We start from the raw sequence: 23213 nt of genomic DNA on the forward strand, positions 1-23213 counted from the left end.
ACCCCGAACCTGAGAGGAGGAGAGCCTGTACCCCGAACCTGAGAGGAGAGCCTGTACCCCGAACCTGAGAGGAGGAGAGCCTGTACCCCGAACCTGAGAGGAGGAGAGCCTGTACCCCGAACCTGAGAGGAGGAGAGCCTGTACCCCGAACCTGAGAGGAGAGCCTGTACCCCGAACCTGAGAGGAGGAGAGCCTGTACCCCGAACCTGAGAGGAGGAGAGCCTGTACCCCGAACCTGAGAGGAGGAGAGCCTGTACCCCGAACCTGAGAGGAGAGCCTGTACCCCGAACCTGAGAGCCTGTACCCCGAACCTGAGAGGAGAGCCTGTACCCCGAACCTGAGAGGAGAGCCTGTACCCCGAACCTGAGAGGAGAGCCTGTACCCCGAACCTGAGAGGAGGAGAGCCTGTACCCCGAACCTGAGAGGAGGAGAGCCTGTACCCCGAACCTGAGAGGAGAGCCTGTACCCCGAACCTGAGAGGAGGGCCTGTACCCCGAACCTGAGAGGAGGAGAGCCTGTACCCCGAACCTGAGAGGAGGAGAGCCTGTACCCCGAACCTGAGAGGAGAGCCTGTACCCCGAACCTGAGAGGAGAGCCTGTACCCTGAACCTGAGAGGAGAGCCTGTACCCCGAACCTGAGAGGAGAGCCTGTACCCCGAACCTGAGAGGAGAGCCTGTACCCCGAACCTGAGAGGAGGAGAGCCTGTACCCCGAACCTGAGAGGAGGAGAGCCTGTACCCCGAACCTGAGAGGAGAGCCTGTACCCCGAACCTGAGAGGAGAGCCTGTACCCCGAACCTGAGAGGAGGAGAGCCTGTACCCCGAACCTGAGAGGAGGAGAGCCTGTACCCCGAACCTGAGAGGAGGAGAGCCTGTACCCCGAACCTGAGAGGAGGGCCTGTACCCCGAACCTGAGAGGAGGAGAGCCTGTACCCCGAACCTGAGAGGAGAGCCTGTACCCCGAACCTGAGAGGAGAGCCTGTACCCCGAACCTGAGAGGAGAGCCTGTACCCCGAACCTGAGAGGAGAGCCTGTACCCCGAACCTGAGAGGAGAGCCTGTACCCCGAACCTGAGAGGAGGAGAGCCTGTACCCCGAACCTGAGAGGAGGAGAGCCTGTACCCCGAACCTGAGAGGAGAGCCTGTACCCCGAACCTGAGAGGAGAGCCTGTACCCCGAACCTGAGAGGAGAGCCTGTACCCCGAACCTGAGAGGAGGACAGCCTGTACCCCGAACCTGAGAGGAGGAGAGCCTGTACCCCGAACCTGAGAGGAGGAGAGCCTGTACCCCGAACCTGAGAGGAGGGCCTGTACCCCGAACCTGAGAGGAGGAGAGCCTGTACCCCGAACCTGAGAGGAGGAGAGCCTGTACCCCGAACCTGAGAGGAGGAGAGCCTGTACCCCGAACCTAAGAGGAGGAGAGCCTGTACCCCGAACCTGAGAGGAGGAGAGCCTGTACCCCGAACCTGAGAGGAGGAGAGCCTGTACCCCGAACCTAAGAGGAGGAGAGCCTGTACCCCGAACCTGAGAGGAGGAGAGCCTGTACCCCGAACCTGAGAGGAGGAGAGCCTGTACCCCGAACCTGAGAGGAGGAGAGCCTGTACCCCGAACCTGAGAGGAGGGCCTGTACCCCGAACCTGAGAGGAGGAGAGCCTGTACCCCGAACCTGAGAGGAGGAGAGCCTGTACCCCGAACCTGAGAGGAGGAGAGCCTGTACCCCGAACCTGAGAGGAGAGCCTGTACCCCGAACCTGAGAGGAGGAGAGCCTGTACCCCGAACCTGAGAGGAGAGCCTGTACCCCGAACCTGAGAGGAGGAGAGCCTGTACCCCGAACCTGAGAGGATGAGAGCCTGTACCCCGAACCTGAGAGGATGAGAGCCTGTACCCCGAACCTGAGAGGAGGAGAGCCTGTACCCCGAACCTGAGAGGAGGAGAGCCTGTACCCCGAACCTGAGAGGAGAGCCTGTACCCCGAACCTGAGAGGAGAGCCTGTACCCCGAACCTGAGAGGAGAGCCTGTACCCCGAACCTGAGAGGAGGAGAGCCTGTACCCCGAACCTAAGAGGAGGAGAGCCTGTACCCCGAACCTAAGAGGAGGAGAGCCTGTACCCCGAACCTGAGAGGAGAGCCTGTACCCCGAACCTGAGAGGAGAGCCTGTACCCCGAACCTGAGAGGAGGAGAGCCTGTACCCCGAACCTGAGAGGAGGAGAGCCTGTACCCCGAACCTGAGAGGAGGAGAGCCTGTACCCCGAACCTGAGAGGAGGAGGAGAGCCTGTACCCCGAACCTGAGAGGAGAGCCTGTACCCCGAACCTGAGAGGAGGAGAGCCTGTACCCCGAACCTGAGAGGAGAGCCTGTACCCCGAACCTGAGAGGAGGAGAGCCTGTACCCCGAACCTGAGAGGAGGAGAGCCTGTACCCCGAACCTGAGAGGAGGAGAGCCTGTACCCCGAACCTGAGAGGAGGAGAGCCTGTACCCCGAACCTGAGAGGAGAGCCTGTACCCCGAACCTGAGAGGAGGAGAGCCTGTACCCCGAACCTGAGAGGAGGAGAGCCTGTACCCCGAACCTGAGAGGAGGAGAGCCTGTACCCCGAACCTGAGAGGAGGAGAGCCTGTACCCCGAACCTGAGAGGAGAGCCTGTACCCCGAACCTGAGAGGAGGAGAGCCTGTACCCCGAACCTGAGAGGAGGAGAGCCTGTACCCCGAACCTGAGAGGAGAGCCTGTACCCCGAACCTGAGAGGAGGAGAGCCTGTACCCCGAACCTGAGAGGAGGAGAGCCTGTACCCCGAACCTGAGAGGAGGAGAGCCTGTACCCCGAACCTGAGAGGAGAGCCTGTACCCCGAACCTGAGAGGAGAGCCTGTACCCCGAACCTGAGAGGAGAGCCTGTACCCCGAACCTGAGAGGAGAGCCTGTACCCCGAACCTGAGAGGAGGAGAGCCTGTACCCCGAACCTGAGAGGAGGAGAGCCTGTACCCCGAACCTGAGAGGAGAGCCTGTACCCCGAACCTGAGAGGAGGGCCTGTACCCCGAACCTGAGAGGAGGAGAGCCTGTACCCCGAACCTGAGAGGAGAGCCTGTACCCCGAACCTGAGAGGAGAGCCTGTACCCCGAACCTGAGAGGAGAGCCTGTACCCCGAACCTGAGAGGAGAGCCTGTACCCCGAACCTGAGAGGAGGAGAGCCTGTACCCCGAACCTGAGAGGAGGAGAGCCTGTACCCCGAACCTGAGAGGAGAGCCTGTACCCCGAACCTGAGAGGAGGAGAGCCTGTACCCCGAACCTGAGAGGAGGAGAGCCTGTACCCCGAACCTGAGAGGAGGAGAGCCTGTACCCCGAACCTGAGAGGAGGAGAGCCTGTACCCCGAACCTGAGAGGAGAGCCTGTACCCCGAACCTGAGAGGAGGAGAGCCTGTACCCCGAACCTGAGAGGAGGGCCTGTACCCCGAACCTGAGAGGAGGAGAGCCTGTACCCCGAACCTGAGAGGAGGGCCTGTACCCCGAACCTGAGAGGAGAGCCTGTACCCCGAACCTGAGAGGAGAGCCTGTACCCCGAACCTAAGAGGAGGAGAGCCTGTACCCCGAACCTGAGAGGAGAGCCTGTACCCCGAACCTGAGAGGAGGAGAGCCTGTACCCCGAACCTGAGAGGAGAGCCTGTACCCCGAACCTGAGAGGAGAGCCTGTACCCCGAACCTGAGAGGAGGAGAGCCTGTACCCCGAACCTGAGAGGAGGAGAGCCTGTACCCCGAACCTGAGAGGAGGAGAGCCTGTACCCCGAACCTGAGAGGAGGAGAGCCTGTACCCCGAACCTGAGAGGAGGAGAGCCTGTACCCCGAACCTGAGAGGAGGAGAGCCTGTACCCCGAACCTGAGAGGAGGAGAGCCTGTACCCCGAACCTGAGAGGAGAGCCTGTACCCCGAACCTGAGAGGAGAGCCTGTACCCCGAACCTGAGAGGAGAGCCTGTACCCCGAACCTAAGAGGAGGAGAGCCTGTACCCCGAACCTGAGAGGAGGAGAGCCTTTACCCCGAACCTGAGAGGAGGAGAGCCTGTACCCCGAACCTAAGAGGAGGAGAGCCTGTACCCCGAACCTGAGAGGAGGAGAGCCTGTACCCCGAACCTGAGAGGAGGAGAGCCTGTACCCCGAACCTGAGAGGAGAGCCTGTACCCCGAACCTGAGAGGAGGGCCTGTACCCCGAACCTGAGAGGAGGAGAGCCTGTACCCCGAACCTGAGAGGAGGAGAGCCTGTACCCCGAACCTGAGAGGAGAGCCTGTACCCCGAACCTGAGAGGAGAGCCTGTACCCCGAACCTAAGAGGAGGAGAGCCTGTACCCCGAACCTGAGAGGAGAGCCTGTACCCCGAAACTAGGAGGAGGGCCTTTCCTCTTGGGAGATAGGAGGCTGACAAATGGCCGCTTCTCTCTGAGCCTGTGGGTCTCTGCTGTGTAATGTGGGGGAGCACTCAGGGGTTTTGGGCCCCCTCTCAGTGTATAGTGCTGGGATGTACCCCACTATTACATGGGGTGAAGGACGGTGATTCCTGTGCAGCCGAGTATTGACAGTATAGCTGAATATACAGTGACAAGGCCGTGACATCATCGGGTATACACAGAACCCACCTGTCCCCGGCCGGCCAGTGCCATGATTAGTCAGACAATGCAGACTCTCCACTTGCAGTCAGGTTGGGGTTATAGCGCCCCCTGCAGCTTTGATCTCCTCAGTCAGTGATGGGAGGTGCTGGGCATTATATACCCCGATAACAAAAACAGCCAATAACTGGGCATTATATACCCCGATAACAAAAACAGCCAATAACCCCCCTATAGCGTATTATAGTAGACAGTATAGATTATGAGGTACATTATCGTATAGTGGGGGTTAGGGGTGTATATGTGTATGTATATATATGTGTCTGTGTATATATGTGTGTGTATGTATATAATCAAATCAAACAAGCTTTATTGGCACGTCTGAATAGATATTTGGCATTGCCAAAGCTAGTAAAGTGGGGGGGGGGGGGGGGCGAGTTGGAGTCAGGGGTGGTTTGGGGTATAACAGTCCGTGGAGTCTCGTCTTCCTCTTAGGGAGCGTTCACACTACCGTCGGTGTCCGACATGTAGTGTCCGCTCCTAGTGTCCGCTCAAAATCTGTCACGGACACTAGGAGCGGACACTAGATGTGTCCGTGACACCTGTCATTCACTTGAATGGGCATCGGGTGCGTTCTTTTGCACTCCGTGCCCGTCCTTCCCTGTCCCTGCATGCAGGGTTTTTCTGTCCGCTTGAGAAGTCGGACATCTTCTCTTGCGGACAGAGAAGGACGGGCACGGAGTGCAAAAGAACGCACCCGATGCCCATTAAAGTGAATGACAGGTGTCACGGACACATCTAGTGTCCGCTCCTAGTGTCCGTGACAGATTTTGAGCGGACACTAGAAGCGGACACTACATGTCGGACACCGACGGTAGTGTGAACGCCCCCTTAGTTGGTGACCGCTATATGGGGAGGTGGGGGTGGGCTGGGGCGGGTGTATTGGGATAAATATAACAGTCCGTGGAGTCTCATCTTCCTCTTAGTTGGTGACCGCTATATGGGGGGGTGGGGCGGGGCGGGTGTATTGGGATAAATATAACAGTCCGTGGAGTCTCATCTTCCTCTTAGTTGGTGACCGCTATATGGGGGGGTGGGGCGGGGCGGGTGTATTGGGATAAATATAACAGTCCGTGGAGTCTCATCTTCCTCTTGTTTGGTGACAGCTGGACACGTATTGGGCAGCGATCTCCACAGTGGCCTCTTCTTCTCCCAGTAGGATGTAGAGTTTCCTCTTCTCCCAGTCTGGGATGTGGGCAGAGAGTCTTTGGTAGTAGACGGCCCTCACAGCTGAGTATTTGGTGCAGTGTAGCAGGAAGTGGGTCTGGTCTTCTAGGACCCCCTGGTCACAGTGCTGGCACAGTCTCTTCTTCCGTGGCTTGTACGTCTGCCTGTATCGCCCCGTCTCTATCTCTAGGTTGTGGGCGCTCAGTCTGTACCGGCTCAGGGTCTGTCTGTGCTTGGGGTGGCGTATTCTCTCCAGGTAGGTGGCCATGGTGTAGTCCCTTTGTAGGGATTGGTACACATTGGTGAGTTTCTTGGAGTTATTTATTTCGTTTCTCCATTCTTCAATGTACCGCTCTCTGTTTGCCTCTGTGGTCGCCTTTATTTCGGCCTTGGTAATCATCTGTTGGTGTTTTTGGTTTGGTGGTTGGCTGCTGTTTGGTTGGGGGGTGTCTGGTTTGCTCAGGTGGCTTAGCCAGGCTTGGTGGTGGTAGGAGTCGCTCCCCTGGATGTGTGCCTGGAAAGCTAGCGCCCTCTTCTGTATGGTGAGCCATAGGGGGAGTCTGCCTAGCTCTGCCCTGCAGGCCATGTTGGTGGTGTTGCGATGGACATGGAGCAGGTATTTGCAGAACTCCAGGTGGAAGTTCTCTGTTGGGCTGGAATCCCACTTTGACTGGTCTGGGTAGGTGGCTGGGCCCCAAACCTCACTGCCATAGAGAAGGATCGGGGGATGACTGCATCAAATATCTTCAGCCAGACCCTCACCGGTGGTTTGAGGTGGTACAGTTGTCTTCTGATGGCGTAGAAGGTTCTGCAGGCTTTTGCTTTCAGGGTTTCTATTGCTGCTTTGAAGCTTCCTGATTGGCTGAGCTCCAGTCCCAGGTCGGTGTAGCTTTTGGTTTTCTCCAGTGTGGAGCCGTTCAGTGTGAATTGTGGGGTGGGGGCTTTATTGTGTCCCTTCTTCTGAAATACCATGACTTTGGTCTTCTTCTGGTTGATGGGTAGAGCCCATGTGGTGCTGAATTTTTCCAGCACTGACAGGCTTTCTTGGAGGTCTTTCTCGGTGGGGGCCAGGAGTAGGAGGTCGTCGGCGTATAGCAGGAACTTCACCTCCCGGTTGTTCAGGGTGAGGCCTGGGGTTGGTGAGGCCTCCAGGGCTGTAGCCAGTTCATTGATATAGATGTTGAAGAGCGTTGGGCTCAGGCTACAGCCTTGTCTGACCCCTCGGGCCTGTTGGAAGTATGCTGTCCTTTTCCCATTCACCTTCACACTGCACTGGTTTCCGGTGTAGGAGCTCTTGATGACGTCGTACGTTCTTCCTCCTATTCCACTCTCTAGGAGTTTTAGAAGTAGGCCTGGGTGCCATACTGAATCAAACGCCTTCTTAAAGTCTACGAAGCAGGCGAATATCTTGCCTCTTCTGGTGTTGTGGACGTGCGTCTTGATGAGGCTGTGCAGGGTGTAGATATGGTCTGTGGTGCGGTGGTTTGGCATGAACCCTGCTTGGCTCTTGCTGAGGACCCCGTGTTGTGTGAGGAAGGTGAGGATTCTGTTATTGATGATGCTGTTGAACAGTTTCCCCAGTTGTTCAGTTCCCCTCCCCCGGTGCCCCCTCTTTTTTCTTCTTGTTTCTGTACGTTCCCGGCCTGTCTTCCATGTCCTGAGATCCCCCCAGAGAGGCTCAATGATATTGGGGTCAGACTGAGATGGCCGCTCCAGAATCTTCACTCTCTTCTGTTGTAGCCAATGACAGGACGACTTGGCTTTGTGTTTTGGATGGTTGTCATGTTGGAACGTCCCAGTCCGTCCCATGCACAGCCTCCTAGCTGAGGAATCTCCAGTATTTGCTGATAATGCGTTGCGTTCATCTTTCCTTCTACGCAGACCAAGTTTCCTGAGCCTTTGAAGCTCCCACATCTCCTCATCATTTGTGATCACCTCTGGGCTGTACAGTAGGCATGGCGTTCCTTCCATCATAGGCCTTGTTGTGTCCTCTCCAGATGGAACGATTCTGGTTTTCTCATCGCTCTACATCACCTTGTTCCAGAAGTTTTGAGGCTTGTGTCTGTGCTGTTTGGCGTATTGAAGGCAACATTTTTGTGGCATCAGTAATGGCTTTCTTCTGACAACTCCACCATGCAACCCATTTTTCCTCAGGCTCCTCCTTATTGTGCATCTTGTAAAAGTCGCACTGATAGATCTCAGAGACTCCTGGATTTCGGCTGATCTTATGTCTGGGTCTGTCTTTGCACCCAGGCAGTTGTGTCGGACATATTGGTTGGTCTCCTTGACCTGTTTGGTTGTTGCCCCTGAGTTTCCGTTTGTTACTCACAGTGTGAACACGGCTGAGCGGCATTAGCAGTTCCTTGGAGATCTCCTTGGAGCCCTTTCCTGGTTTATTCAGTTCCGCCACCTTTTCCCGCAGATTTGTGGACAATTCTTTTGCTTTCTCCAGGACTCAGAATCCAGAAACGTCAGTGGCCGGAGGAGGAGAGATGCCGCAGAAACTTACGCAGGGGAATGCTCCACAGCCCCGACCCTTCTGATCCTGCAGAAGAATGTTCCACAGCCCCGACCATTCTGATCCTGCAGAGGAATGCTCTTGTAATATCTGGCAAGTGTGATAGCCAAATTACTTGTGGTTTGGGGCTCAGTAAGGTCTGACAGATGTGATGGTTGGTGTCACTTTTGATTAGGTAGAGATAAGGTGCCTGTAACTAGGGTCATAGTTTTCGTTGATGGGGTTCCCACTCCTCACCTTCAGAGGTAAGAAATCTAAGTTCTGACACAGCCACAAGTCTTCTGAGGTTCAGGCCTAGTCATCCATCTACCTACTACTGGGACGTTGGCTCGCCTTTACAAACGTGTAAGCTGAGGGACCTCTGTACAGAGAACGGACGGACAGACTAAGGTGATCCCTCCACATTCCAATGACTTTGTATTTGTCGCTTTCCGTTGCGGATCCATTTTTTGGACAGAGGTACAAGCCCTGAGGATGTGGATGTTTTATCAGTTAAAAAAAAAAAAATGACGGAACGGACGCAAAATGATGACAAGCACCCACTGAAATCTATATGTCTATTTACATAAGGTTTTGGGAACAGAAGAACTGTGAACCCAGCTCTAGGACAGCAGAATAGTGAATGCAGCTCTGGTGGTGACTGCAGTATAACCTGATGTATTAGCAGAATTGTGACTACAGTTCTGCATGGAACAACAGAATGGCGACTGCAGCCTTTGATGTGACTGGAGTATTGGGCCAAGCTTAACCGAAGTATTGTCACTTCAGCTCAGGATGTGATGGGATTATCAGACAGCTCTGGATGTGACTGGAGTAGATCATGCTCAGCACGTATATCACAATCCTGGTGTCCGTTTTTATTCATCTAGCCTAGCAACAATAGGTCAAAGCCTAATCTATAGTCCAGGTTATGTCAGCACATGTCACGTAGAATTATGAATGCAGCTCTGGAGGTGTAAGAAGTGATGTAAGCAAAGGATTCACACAACTTATTGTAGTAATATGAAGAGTTATCCTGAAAGTAAAACTGTCCCCGAATTGTCCTTTCTGTTTATAGACTTACGTCACGTAGAACAATAACAGCGTATACAGCTGGACTGGTGACTGACAATGGCGTCCTCGTGTCCGTGTCAGCCTCTTGTCCTCTCCGAGCTGTACAGACGTCGGTCCTGTTAGGAGGACGGGTGTGACCAGCGCCCCCTGCTGTTCCCCCATTCACAAGTCATACTGGACTTTCCAGAAGTGTCAAAAACATATCTCGCAATGTTCTGGGGGCGATTTGGGGCCAGATATTTACAACAGTGACTTCATGGACTGGTTGACACTGGTGAGGTCTCCGCTCTGTGCCTTCTGGTGTCTGTACGGCATGGAGCAGCACGAATGACTGCAGCTCGGTCCCAGAGATGGCGCGCAACGACCACAGGTTAGGTAACTGTACAAAGACCGCACAAAAGGCAGACGTCAGTCACCGGCCTAAGACACCGTTCACACCACATCTCATCATTCAACAGATGGCTACACCGCACTCAACCATATGAGGAAGGGGAAAACAAGACAATATCCGAGTAACAAGGGTGGGGGGAGGCGGCCGCCAGAGGGTGGTACAAAATCTCACATGAACTAAAATGGCCACTGAGACGGGCAATAACTCATTATACTCTGTGGCCAGAGGAGGGGACAGAAACAAAGAGATTTATCCTCCCCTTCTCTTTTGGGTCCTCCTTCCCTCTCGGTATCTTCATATGCCCGTGATTAGACCGCAGCGGTCATGTGGACAAGCAAGCGTCACCAGTATGAGAGAGACTCCAGAGTATAATCATTTCACTGCCAATTGGATCAGGGGCCTAAGCCCCCAAACGCCAAACAAACCCAAGCCTGAAAGGTTCGCTCATCCATGTTCATCACATCACTCCTGGTGCACTTATGGCTGTACTTGCCATCATCCATCTTACCTCCACATCAAATATCCAATGCCGAGGAGCAGAACAGACGAGCTTGCGGCCAAGAGGAGCCAAGCTGTAAAGAAGAAGATACAAGAAGGGTCTGAACATGGCCATAGACATCAGAACTGTCACCCCCAGGGACCTATACTGGGAATAACCGAGCAGCGTCCAATCCCTTTGACCCGGACAGTCCGGCAGACACCACAACCTCTCCAGATATCTGCTGCTCGCTCCGACACTCACCATTCCTGGGGCTCTGCTGCTCACTATTACTCTGCCTTGCAGGACTTTCTTCTCGGACAGAGGTAGAGGTTGTCCTAGAATATGGGGCCACAGATGATGTCAGGGTCCCCAGACCTGGAAAACAGGGAGGTAGAAGCTCTCCATTAACCCAAGAACTACCAGCGCTCTGCTCCTGCTTTAGGTTGGGACCTACCTCTGTACACTATGACATATCCCGCACCACTAAGCTCATGGTCAGACTGGAAGGTTATCTGAAGGTGGTCCGTCTGAAAGGTGACATTGTTTGGAGGTTCTTGTCCCCCTGGAATCTGGAGCAGCAGGTGTCCACTGTCTCCATCCTTTAGCCTCAGAACATCATTAGGGTCTGGGATCTGAAAGGACTTAAACTGGAGGTGTATGGCCTTGGTGCCTGGGAGGAAAATATCCCAGAAACATGACCTGTCCACACTGTATTCATCTGGGAAATCTGGAGAGTACAGGACCCCCGTGGTGGAGGAGAAGTTTCCATGGCATGTACCCACCCATACTGCAGAGAAAATAACACAGCAAATGTCATGTCTGTGGCTAGTAGCCAACACGTCTGCTCCAGAGGTCTGCGCACACTCACCGCTGTACACACTCATCTTCCCGTCACCACCACAAAGCTCATCGCTCCTTCCAAAACAGACCTGGTCACACTGAGAACTACTGACCATCTGTAGAGCTGCCACATCCGAGGAACTGCCGCAGAAGCAAGCGTAGCCCGCCTCCACCCCCGCGTACTGCCGGGACAAAGGGGGTAAGGAACCAGGTCACATGATTGGAAGCATGGATGGATGATGTCAGAACGTAGAAGGTATAATATGGATGATGTCAGAACGTAGAATATATGGTATGGATGATGTCAGAACATAGAAGATATGGTATGGATGATGTCAGAACGTAGAAGATATGGTATGGATGATGTCAGAACGTAGAAGGTATAATATGGATGATGTCAGAACGTAGAAAGTATGGTATGGATGATGTCAGAACGTAGAAGGTATAATATGGATGATGTCAGAAGTCACTGTATGGATGATGTCAGAATGTAGAAGGTATAGTATGGATGATGTGAGAATGTAGAAGGTATAGTATGGATGATGTCAGAACTTAGAAGATATGGTATGGATGATGTCAGAACGTAGAAGGTATAATATGGATGATGTCAGAACGTAGAATATATGGTATGGATGATGTCAGAAGTCACTGTATGGATGATGTGAGAATGTAGAAGGTATAGTATGGATGATGTCAGAACTTAGAAGATATGGTATGGATGATGTCAGAACGTAGAAGGTATAATATGGATGATGTCAGAAGTCACTGTATGGATGATGTCAGAATGTAGAAGGTATAGTATGGATGATGTCAGAACTTAGAAGATATGGTATGGATGATGTCAGAACGTAGAAGGTATGGTATGGATGATGTCAGAACGTAGAAGGTATAATATGGATGATGTCAGAACGTAGAATATATGGTATGGATGATGTCAGAACGTAGAAGGTATGGTATGGATGATGTTAGAACGTAGAAGGTATGGTATGGATGATGTCAGAACGTAGAATATATGGTATGGATGATGTCAGAACGTAGAAGATATGGTATGGATGATGTCAGAACGTAGAAGGTATGGTATGGATGATGTCAGAACGTAGAAGGTATAATATGGATGATGTCAGAATGTAGAAGGTATAATATGGATGATGTCAGAATGTAGAAGATATGGTATGGATGATGTCAGAACGTATGGATGATGTCAGAACGTAGAAGGTATAGTATGGATGATGTCAGAACATAGAAGGTATAGTATGGATGATGTCAGAACATAGAAGATATGGTATGGATGATGTTGTGGCGTTTTTCCTACCTCAAGTCCTTTCCTCCTGCAGAATTGGATGCAGGTCTGGATGGTGAGCTTTTTTGATGTTCCACTGGCCCCACTGAGGGCAGGAGGAAAGCCCCGGTCCACGAAGCAGCCGACATATCCGGGCACTAGGGATAGAGAGACAACAATAAGCCCACAATTCTCTGCACCCCACTATACAGATGAGCCCCCCTGCGCATACTGTGGCATGATGGGATGTCGCAGTACTTCCAGTAGACTCCGTCCTCTGTCTCAGACACGTAGCACCAAGGCTGGACATCAGCATCTGGATTCCTGTAGACATAATGATCACATTGTAATAAACAGCCTTGTGGTGGTGGTGGTGGTGGCACGGCCTGGTGGCGTTGGTGACACATGTAGGTCTATAAGCACGGGACTGGTCATTGCCATGGACTGGCATCTACTCCAACTGGTCTCAGTATCACCGCTGCTGCTTGTGTCTTGTACAACAATTTCATAGCTAAACAGAATAGTGTGAGCAAGTATTTCATCCATTTATTTGCCCCCCCCCCCAAGTGTAATGTCTTCCTTCTCCATTTGGCCCCAAAGTTTAACATAAGCAAAACTCTGCCCACCCCTCCTCGCTCTCCTGCTGTGCTATGAGCTGTCTCTGCTCCCGGAGTCCTCAGGTGACTGCAGGAGTGATAAGAGTGATGTCATTACATCGCGCCCAGGGCCGGAGCACAAAGAGGGCACAGTGGTGAAGTAAAGAGCGGGGCAACTCCGGTCTCACCACTGTATGCTACACATCTGCACACAGATGAAGCCAGGACGTAACTCCATTGGGAAGTCTCCACACTGGTTATCTCATGTAAGACTGTTGTGTCACCTCCAGGCTGGCTGTCTCATGTAAGACTGTTGTGTCACCTCCAGGCCGGCTGTCTCATGTAAGACTGTTGTGTCACCTCCAGGCCGACTGTCTCATGTAAGACTGTTGTGTCACCTCCAGGCTGGCTGTCTCATGTAAGACTGTTGTGTCACCTCCAGGCTGGCTGTCTCATGTAAGACTGTTGTCACCTCCAGGCCGGCTGTCTCATGTAAGACTGTTGTGTCACCTCCAGGCCGGCTGTCTCATGTAAGACTGTTGTCACCTCCGGACTCCCGACTGTCTCATGTAAGGTCATTGCTTCTCTGTGACTGTCACTCACTGCCGGTATGAGGTAATTTATTATTGTTTTTTTTCTGCCATCTCCTCCATGTGGAGCTTTTGCTGTTTTGAACGTCCCTTTAAGGGTAGTCTCGCTATGGAGACCTCCACCTCAGGGTGTAGTGATGGGCTACCTGGGCACCATATTGGTTGTCCCCACTTTCACGTATTGCAGCAATGGCTTAGCACTTATTGGGGCCAGAGTGTCAGCCCTTCCCCCGCCATACCTGCAATGGTTGTGGTTTCCAAGCCCCAGCTCCCCGGACGGGTCGGACTGTGTGTTGTAGCGGTGTTGGATTGTTTGGTTCCAGTACAGACAGGGAGTCTTCTCCGGCCCAGCGTAGTTCACCGAACCCCGGTAATCTCTGCCATTTACCGTGAAACATTCTGACAAGTCTGAGGATGAAACAAATGATGTCATCGAGAGGGTGGAGCCTAGTGCAGCCGAGGACACTGACAAGTGCTGTGTGTGAACAGTGACCTGGAGCTCATCTACACTATATATCATATATATAAGCAGAGCTGCAGTGTGAAGCACAAGGGAGAGCTAAGATGGCAGCCAAGACGGTGATGAGGTAACAGGTGGATTCAGATGATGTCACTGATCACAGAGCGACACTACACACTGGTGCCCCCCGCAGGCCGGAAGGGATGAGATCTACACATGTGGACAAAATTGTTGGCCCCCTTCATTTAATTAAAGAAAATCCCACAATGGTCCCAGAAATATCCAAAATCTGACACAAGTAATAACCAGACTCCATGCTGACAACCACAAAGCTTCTGGGGAATGTCCTATGGACAGAGGAGACTTCTTGGCCCATCAGCTCTATGGTCACAGACGGAGACATGAAGCCTGCCCTGAGAAGAAGACTGTCCCTACTGTGACACATGGAGGAGCTCTGTTATGTCCCTACTGTGACACATGGAGGAGCTCTGTTATGTCCCTACTGTGACACATGGAGGAGGCTCTGGTATGTCCCTACTGTGACACATGGAGGAGCTCTGTTATGTCCCTACTGTGACACATGGAGGAGGCTCTGGTATGTCCCTACTGTGACACATGGAGGAGGCTCTGTTATGTCCCTACTGTGACACATGGAGGAGCTCTGTTATGTCCCTACTGTGACACATGGAGGGAGCTCTGTTATGTCCCTACTGTGACACATGGAGGAGCTCTGTTATGTCCCTACTGTGACACATGGAGGAGCTCTGTTATGTCCCTACTGTGACACATGGAGGGGGCTCTGTTATGTCCCTACTGTGACACATGGAGGAGCTCTGTTATGTCCCTACTGTGACACATGGAGGGGGCTCTGTTATGTCCCTACTGTGACACTTGGAGGAGCTCTGTTATGTCCCTACTGTGACACATGGAGGGGGCTCTGTTATGTCCCTACTGTGACACATGGAGGGAGCTCTGTTATGTCCCTACTGTGACACATGGAGGGGGCTCTGTTATGTCCCTACTGTGACACATGGAGGAGCTCTGTTATGTCCCTACTGTGACACATGGAGGAGCTCTGTTATGTCCCTACTGTGACACATGGAGGGAGCTCTGTTATGTCCCTACTGTGACACATGGAGGGGGCTCTGTTATGTCCCTACTGTGACACATGGAGGAGCTCTGTTATGTCCCTACTGTGACACATGGAGGAGCTCTGTTATGTCCCTACTGTGACACATGGAGGAGCTCTGTTATGTCCCTACTGTGACACATGGAGGAGCTCTGTTATGTCCCTACTGTGACAAATGGAGGAGCTCTGTTATGTCCCTACTGTGACACATGGAGGAGCTCTGTTATGTCCCTACTGTGACACATGGAGGAGCTCTGTTATGTCCCTACTGTGACACATGGAGGAGCTCTGTTATGTCCCTACTGTGACACATGGAGGAGCTCTGTTATGTCCCTACTGTGACACATGGAGGAGCTCTGTTATGTCCCTACTGTGACACATGGAGGAGCTCTGTTATGTCCCTACTGTGACACATGGAGGAGCTCTGTTATGTCCCTACTGTGACACATGGAGGTAGCTCTGTTATGTCCCTACTGTGACACATGGAGGGGGCTCTGTTATGTCCCTACTGTGACACATGGAGGGGGCTCTGTTATGTCCCTACTGTGACACATGGAGGAGCTCTGTTATGTCCCTACTGTGACACATGGAGGAGCTTTGTTATGTCCATACTGTGACACATGGAGGAGCTCTGTTATGTCCATACTGTGACACATGGAGGAGCTCTGTTATGTCCCTACTGTGACACATGGAGGAGCTCTGTTATGTCCCTACTGTGACACATGGAGGAGCTCTGTTATGTCCCTACTGTGACACATGGAGTTCTGTTATGTCCCTACTGTGACACATGGAGGAGCTCTGTTATGTCCCTACTGTGACACATGGAGGAGCTCTGTTATGTCCCTACTGTGACACATGGAGGAGCTCTGTTATGTCCCTACTGTGACACATGGAGGAGCTCTGTTATGTCCCTACTGTGACACATGAAGGAGCTCTGTTATGTCCCTACTGTGACACATGGAGGGAGCTCTGTTATGTCCCTACTGTGACACATGGAGGGAGCTCTGTTATGTCCCTACTGTGACACATGGAGGGAGCTCTGTTATGTCCCTACTGTGACACATGAAGGAGCTCTGTTATGTCCCTACTGTGACACATGGAGGGAGCTCTGTTATGTCCCTACTGTGACACATGGAGGGAGCTCTGTTATGTCCCTACTGTGACACATGGAGGGAGCTCTGTTATGTCCCTACTGTGACACATGGAGGGAGCTCTGTTATGTCCCTACTGTGACACATGGAGGGGGCTCTGTTATGTCCCTACTGTGACACATGGAGGGGGCTCTGTTATGTCCTTACTGTGACACATGGAGGAGCTCTGTTATGTCCCTTCTGTGACACATGGAGGGGGCTCTGTTATGTCCCTACTGTGACACATGGAGGAGCTCAGTAATGTCCCTACTGTGACACATGGAGGAGCTCTGTTATGTCCCTACTGTGACACATGGAGGGAGCTCTGTTATGTCCCTACTGTGACACATGGAGGAGCTCTGTTATGTCCCTACTGTGACACATGGAGGGGGCTCTGTTATGTCCTTACTGTGACACATGGAGGAGCTCTGTTATGTCCCTTCTGTGACACATGGAGGGGGCTCTGTTATGTCCCTACTGTGACACATGGAGGAGCTCTGTTATGTCCCTACTGTGACACATGGAGGGAGCTCTGTTATGTCCCTACTGTGACACATGGAGGGAGCTCTGTTATGTCCCTACTGTGACACATGGAGGGAGCTCTGTTATGTCCCTACTGTGACACATGGAGGGGGCTCTGTTATGTCCCTACTGTGACACATGGAGGGGGCTCTGTTATGTCCCTACTGTGACACATGGAGGGGGCTCTGTTATGTCCTTACTGTGACACATGGAGGAGCTCTGTTATGTCCCTTCTGTGACACATGGGGGGGGGCTCTGTTATGTCCCTACTGTGACACATGGGGGGGGCTCTGTTATGTCCTTACTGTGACACATGGGGGGGGCTCTGTTATGTCCCTACTGTGACACATGGAGGGGGCTCTGTTATGTCCCTACTGTGACACATGGAGGGGGCTCTGTTATGTCCCTACTGTGACACATGGAGGAGCTCTGTTATGTCCCTACTGTGACACATGGAGGAGCTCTGTTATGTCCCTACTGTGACACATGGAGGGGGCTCTGTTATGTCCCTACTGTGACACATGGAGGAGCTCTGTTATGTCCCTACTGTGACACATGGAGGAGCTCTGTTATGTCCCTACTGTGACACATGGAGGGAGCTCTGTTATGTCCCTACTGTGACACATGGAGGAGCTCTGTTATGTCCCTACTGTGACACATGGAGGAGCTCTGTTATGTCCCTACTGTGACACATGGAGGAGCTCTGTTATGTCCCTACTGTGACACATGGAGGAGCTCTGTTATGTCCCTACTGTGACACATGGAGGAGCTCTGTTATGTCCCTACTGTGACACATGGAGGAGCTCTGTTATGTCCCTACTGTGACACATGGAGGAGCTCTGTTATGTCCCTACTGTGACACATGGAGGAGCTCTGTTATGTCCCTACTGTGACACATGGAGGGGGCTCTGTTATGTCCCTACTGTGACACATGGAGGAGCTCTGTTATGTCCCTACTGTGACACATGGAGGAGCTCTGTTATGTCCCTACTGTGACACATGGAGTTCTGTTATGTCCCTACTGTGACACATGGAGGAGCTCTGTTATGTCCCTACTGTGACACATGGAGGAGCTCTGTTATGTCCCTACTGTGACACATGGAGGAGCTCTGTTATGTCCCTACTGTGACACATGGAGGAGCTCTGTTATGTCCCTACTGTGACACATGAAGGAGCTCTGTTATGTCCCTACTGTGACACATGGAGGGAGCTCTGTTATGTCCCTACTGTGACACATGGAGGGAGCTCTGTTATGTCCCTACTGTGACACATGGAGGGAGCTCTGTTATGTCCCTACTGTGACACATGGAGGGGGCTCTGTTATGTCCCTACTGTGACACATGGAGGGGGCTCTGTTATGTCCTTACTGTGACACATGGAGGAGCTCTGTTATGTCCCTACTGTGACACATGGAGGGGGCTCTGTTATGTCCCTACTGTGACACATGGAGGGGGCTCTGTTATGTCCCTACTGTGACACATGGAGGGGGCTCTGTTATGTCCCTACTGTGACACATGGAGGAGCTCTGTTATGTCCCTACTGTGACACATGGAGGGGGCTCTGTTATGTCCCTACTGTGACACATGGAGGAGCTCTGTTATGTCCCTACTGTGACACATGGAGGGGGCTCTGTTATGTCCCTACTGTGACACATGGAGGAGCTCTGTTATGTCCCTACTGTGACACATGGAGGGGGCTCTGTTATGTCCCTACTGTGACACATGGAGGAGGCTCTGTTATGTCCCTACTGTGACACATGGAGGGAGCTCTGTTATGTCCTACTGTGACACATGGAGGGGGCTCTGTTATGTCCCTACTGTGACACATGGAGGGGGCTCTGTTATGTCCCTACTGTGACACATGGAGGAGCTCTGTTATGTCCCTACTGTGACACATGGGGGGGGCTCTGTTATGTCCCTACTGTGACACATGGAGGAGCTCTGTTATGTCCCTACTGTGACACATGGGGGGGGGGCTCTGTTATGTCCCTACTGTGACACATGGAGGGAGCTCTGTTATGTCCCTACTGTGACACATGGAGGAGCTCTGTTATGTCCCTACTGTGACACATGGGGGGGGGCTCTGTTATGTCCCTACTGTGACACATGGAGGGAGCTCTGTTATGTCCCTACTGTGACACATGGAGGGGGCTCTGTTATGTCCCTACTGTGACACATGGAGGAGGCTCTGTTATGTCCCTACTGTGACACATGGAGGGGCTCTGTTATGTCCCTACTGTGACACATGGAGGAGCTCTGTTATGTCCCTACTGTGACACATGGAGGAGGCTCTGTTATGTCCCTACTGTGACACATGGAGGAGCTCTGTTATGTCCCTACTGTGACACATGGAGGGAGCTCTGTTATGTCCCTACTGTGACACATGGAGGAGGCTCTGTTATGTCCCTACTGTGACACATGGAGGGGGCTCTGTTATGTCCCTACTGTGACACATGGAGGGAGCTCTGTTATGTCCCTACTGTGACACATGGGGGGGGCTCTGTTATGTCCCTACTGTGACACATGGAGGGAGCTCTGTAATGTCCCTACTGTGACACATGGAGGAGGCTCTGTTATGTCCCTACTGTGACACATGGAGGAGGCTCTGTTATGTCCCTACTGTGACACATGGAGGAGGCTCTGTTATGTCCCTACTGTGACACATGGAGGAGGCTCTGTTATGTCCCTACTGTGACACATGGAGGGGGGCTCTGTTATGTCCCTACTGTGACACATGGAGGAGGCTCTGTTATGTCCCTACTGTGACACATGGAGGAGGCTCTGTTATGTCCCTACTGTGACACATGGAGGGGGCTCTGTTATGTCCCTACTGTGACACATGGAGGAGCTCTGTTATGTCCCTACTGTGACACATGGAGGGGGCTCTGTTATGTCCCTACTGTGACACATGGAGGAGGCTCTGTTATGTCCCTACTGTGACACATGGAGGGGGCTCTGTTATGTCCCTACTGTGACACATGGAGGAGCTCTGTTATGTCCCTACTGTGACACATGGAGGAGCTCTGTTATGTCCCTACTGTGACACATGGAGGGGCTCTGTTATGTCCCTACTGTGACACATGGAGGAGCTCTGTTATGTCCCTACTGTGACACATGGAGGGAGCTCTGTTATGTCCCTACTGTGACACATGGAGGGAGCTCTGTTATGTCCCTACTGTGACACATGGAGGGAGCTCTGTTATGTCCCTACTGTGACACATGGAGGGGGCTCTGTTATGTCCCTACTGTGACACATGGAGGGGGCTCTGTTATGTCCCTACTGTGACACATGGAGGGGGCTCTGTTATGTCCTTACTGTGACACATGGAGGAGCTCTGTTATGTCCCTACTGTGACACATGGAGGGGGGCTCTGTTATGTCCCTACTGTGACACATGGAGGGGGCTCTGTTATGTCCTTACTGTGACACATGGGGGGGGGCTCTGTTATGTCCCTACTGTGACACATGGAGGGGGCTCTGTTATGTCCCTACTGTGACACATGGAGGGGGCTCTGTTATGTCCCTACTGTGACACATGGAGGAGCTCTGTTATGTCCCTACTGTGACACATGGAGGAGCTCTGTTATGTCCCTACTGTGACACATGGAGGGAGGCTCTGTTATGTCCCTACTGTGACACATGGAGGGAGCTCTGTTATGTCCCTACTGTGACACATGGAGGGAGCTCTGTTATGTCCCTACTGTGACACATGGAGGAGCTCTGTTATGTCCCTTCTTACTGTGACACATGGAGGAGGCTCTGTTATGTCCCTACTGTGACACATGGAGGGAGCTCTGTTATGTCCCTACTGTGACACATGGAGGAGCTCTGTTATGTCCCTACTGTGACACATGGAGGAGCTCTGTTATGTCCCTACTGTGACACATGGAGGAGCTCTGTTATGTCCCTACTGTGACACATGGAGGAGCTCTGTTATGTCCCTACTGTGACACATGGAGGGAGCTCTGTTATGTCCCTACTGTGACACATGGAGGGAGGCTCTGTTATGTCCCTACTGTGACACATGGAGGAGCTCTGTTATGTCCCTACTGTGACACATGGAGGAGCTCTGTTATGTCCCTACTGTGACACATGGAGGAGTTCTGTTATGTCCCTACTGTGACACATGGAGGAGCTCTGTTATGTCCCTACTGTGACACATGGAGGAGCTCTGTTATGTCCCTACTGTGACACATGGAGGAGCTCTGTTATGTCCCTACTGTGACACATGGAGGAGCTCTGTTATGTCCCTACTGTGACACATGGAGGAGCTCTGTTATGTCCCTACTGTGACACATGGAGGGAGCTCTGTTATGTCCCTACTGTGACACATGGAGGGAGCTCTGTTATGTCCCTACTGTGACACATGGAGGGAGCTCTGTTATGTCCCTACTGTGACACATGGAGGGGGCTCTGTTATGTCCCTACTGTGACACATGGAGGAGGGCTCTGTTATGTCCCTTACTGTGACACATGGAGGAGCTCTGTTATGTCCCTACTGTGACACATGGAGGGAGCTCTGTTATGTCCCTACTGTGACACATGGAGGGGGCTCTGTTATGTCCCTACTGTGACACATGGAGGGGGCTCTGTTATGTCCCTTACTGTGACACATGGAGGAGCTCTGTTATGTCCCTTCTGTGACACATGGAGGGGGCTCTGTTATGTCCCTACTGTGACACATGGAGGAGCTCTGTTATGTCCCTACTGTGACACATGGAGGGGGCTCTGTTATGTCCCTACTGTGACACATGGAGGAGGCTCTGTTATGTCCCTACTGTGACACATGGAGGGAGCTCTGTTATGTCCCTTCTGTGACACATGGAGGGGGCTCTGTTATGTCCCTACTGTGACACATGGAGGGGGCTCTGTTATGTCCCTACTGTGACACATGGAGGAGCTCTGTTATGTCCCTACTGTGACACATGGAGGGGGCTCTGTTATGTCCCTACTGTGACACATGGAGGAGCTCTGTTATGTCCCTACTGTGACACATGGAGGGGGGCTCTGTTATGTCCCTACTGTGACACATGGAGGGAGCTCTGTTATGTCCCTACTGTGACACATGGAGGAGCTCTGTTATGTCCCTACTGTGACACATGGAGGGGGGCTCTGTTATGTCCCTACTGTGACACATGGAGGGAGCTCTGTTATGTCCCTACTGTGACACATGGAGGGAGCTCTGTTATGTCCCTACTGTGACACATGGAGGGGGCTCTGTTATGTCCCTACTGTGACACATGGAGGAGCTCTGTTATGTCCCTACTGTGACACATGGAGGAGCTCTGTTATGTCCCTACTGTGACACATGGAGGAGCTCTGTTATGTCCCTACTGTGACACATGGAGGGAGGCTCTGTTATGTCCCTACTGTGACACATGGAGGAGGCTCTGTTATGTCCCTACTGTGACACATGGAGGGGGCTCTGTTATGTCCCTACTGTGACACATGGAGGGAGCTCTGTTATGTCCCTACTGTGACACATGGAGGGGCTCTGTTATGTCCCTACTGTGACACATGGAGGGAGCTCTGTTATGTCCCTACTGTGACACATGGAGGAGGCTCTGTTATGTCCCTACTGTGACACATGGAGGAGGCTCTGTTATGTCCCTACTGTGACACATGGAGGAGGCTCTGTTATGTCCCTACTGTGACACATGGAGGAGGCTCTGTTATGTCCCTACTGTGACACATGGAGGAGGCTCTGTTATGTCCTACTGTGACACATGGAGGAGGCTCTGTTATGTCCCTACTGTGACACATGGAGGAGGCTCTGTTATGTCCCTACTGTGACACATGGAGGGGGCTCTGTTATGTCCCTACTGTGACACATGGAGGAGGCTCTGTTATGTCCCTACTGTGACACATGGAGGGGGCTCTGTTATGTCCCTACTGTGACACATGGAGGAGCTCTGTTATGTCCCTACTGTGACACATGGAGGGGGCTCTGTTATGTCCCTACTGTGACACATGGAGGAGCTCTGTTATGTCCCTACTGTGACACATGGAGGAGCTCTGTTATGTCCCTACTGTGACACATGGAGGTCTCTGTTATGTCCCTACTGTGACACATGGAGGAGCTCTGTTATGTCCCTACTGTGACACATGGAGGAGCTCTGTTATGTCCCTACTGTGACACATGGAGGAGCTCTGTTATGTCCCTACTGTGACACATGGAGGGAGCTCTGTTATGTCCCTACTGTGACACATGGAGGAGCTCTGTTATGTCCCTACTGTGACACATGGAGGGAGCTCTGTTATGTCCCTACTGTGACACATGGAGGGAGCTCTGTTATGTCCCTACTGTGACACATGGAGGGAGCTCTGTTATGTCCCTACTGTGACACATGGAAGGAGCTCTGTTATGTCCCTACTGTGACACATGGAGGGAGCTCTGTTATGTCCCTACTGT

At 52.5% G+C, this 23213-nt stretch overlaps 1 protein-coding gene and 1 long non-coding RNA gene across 3 annotated transcripts; one reads left to right on the forward strand and one right to left on the reverse strand.

Annotated features, from left to right (window-relative positions):
* Window positions 1-7830: 7830 nt before the first annotated feature.
* On the reverse strand, window positions 7831-13994 carry KREMEN2 (kringle containing transmembrane protein 2). The gene is made up of 10 exons (XM_075284843.1): window positions 13801-13994; window positions 12608-12699; window positions 12409-12533; window positions 11125-11278; window positions 10711-11043; window positions 10433-10631; window positions 10284-10347; window positions 9629-9763; window positions 8323-8421; window positions 7831-8259 (listed from the first exon to the last, which is right to left on the reverse strand). The coding sequence occupies exons 1-10, from the start codon at window positions 13992-13994 to the stop codon at window positions 7831-7833; spliced, it is 1824 nt and encodes a 607-aa protein (XP_075140944.1).
* LOC142216271 (uncharacterized) lies at window positions 11474-11912 on the forward strand. Of its 2 annotated transcripts, none has more exons than XR_012717335.1 (3): window positions 11474-11531; window positions 11563-11617; window positions 11804-11906. It is a non-coding gene; the product is annotated as an uncharacterized LOC142216271 (long non-coding RNA). The 2 variants fall into 2 exon arrangements; XR_012717334.1 differs by adding an exon at window positions 11687-11772 and having other exon boundaries at window positions 11509-11617; window positions 11835-11912.
* Window positions 13995-23213: the final 9219 nt, after the last annotated feature.

This window comes from Leptodactylus fuscus, chromosome 8, assembly GCF_031893055.1.
Source record: "Leptodactylus fuscus isolate aLepFus1 chromosome 8, aLepFus1.hap2, whole genome shotgun sequence".
Taxonomy (NCBI): Eukaryota; Metazoa; Chordata; class Amphibia; order Anura; family Leptodactylidae; genus Leptodactylus; species Leptodactylus fuscus.

Bases quoted from the DNA above. Each gene is read 5' to 3' on its own strand.
- KREMEN2 (XM_075284843.1), bottom strand. From the start codon at position 13,994: ATGACATCATTTGTTTCATCCTCAGACTTGTCAGAATGTTTCACGGTA. The intron at 12,700-13,800 runs GTATGGCGGGGG...TTATGTCTACAG, and splicing joins GGAAACCACAACCATTGCAG to GAATCCAGATGCTGATGTCC. The intron at 10,348-10,432 runs GTTATTCCCAGT...TCTTCTTTACAG, and splicing joins AAGGGATTGGACGCTGCTCG to CTTGGCTCCTCTTGGCCGCA.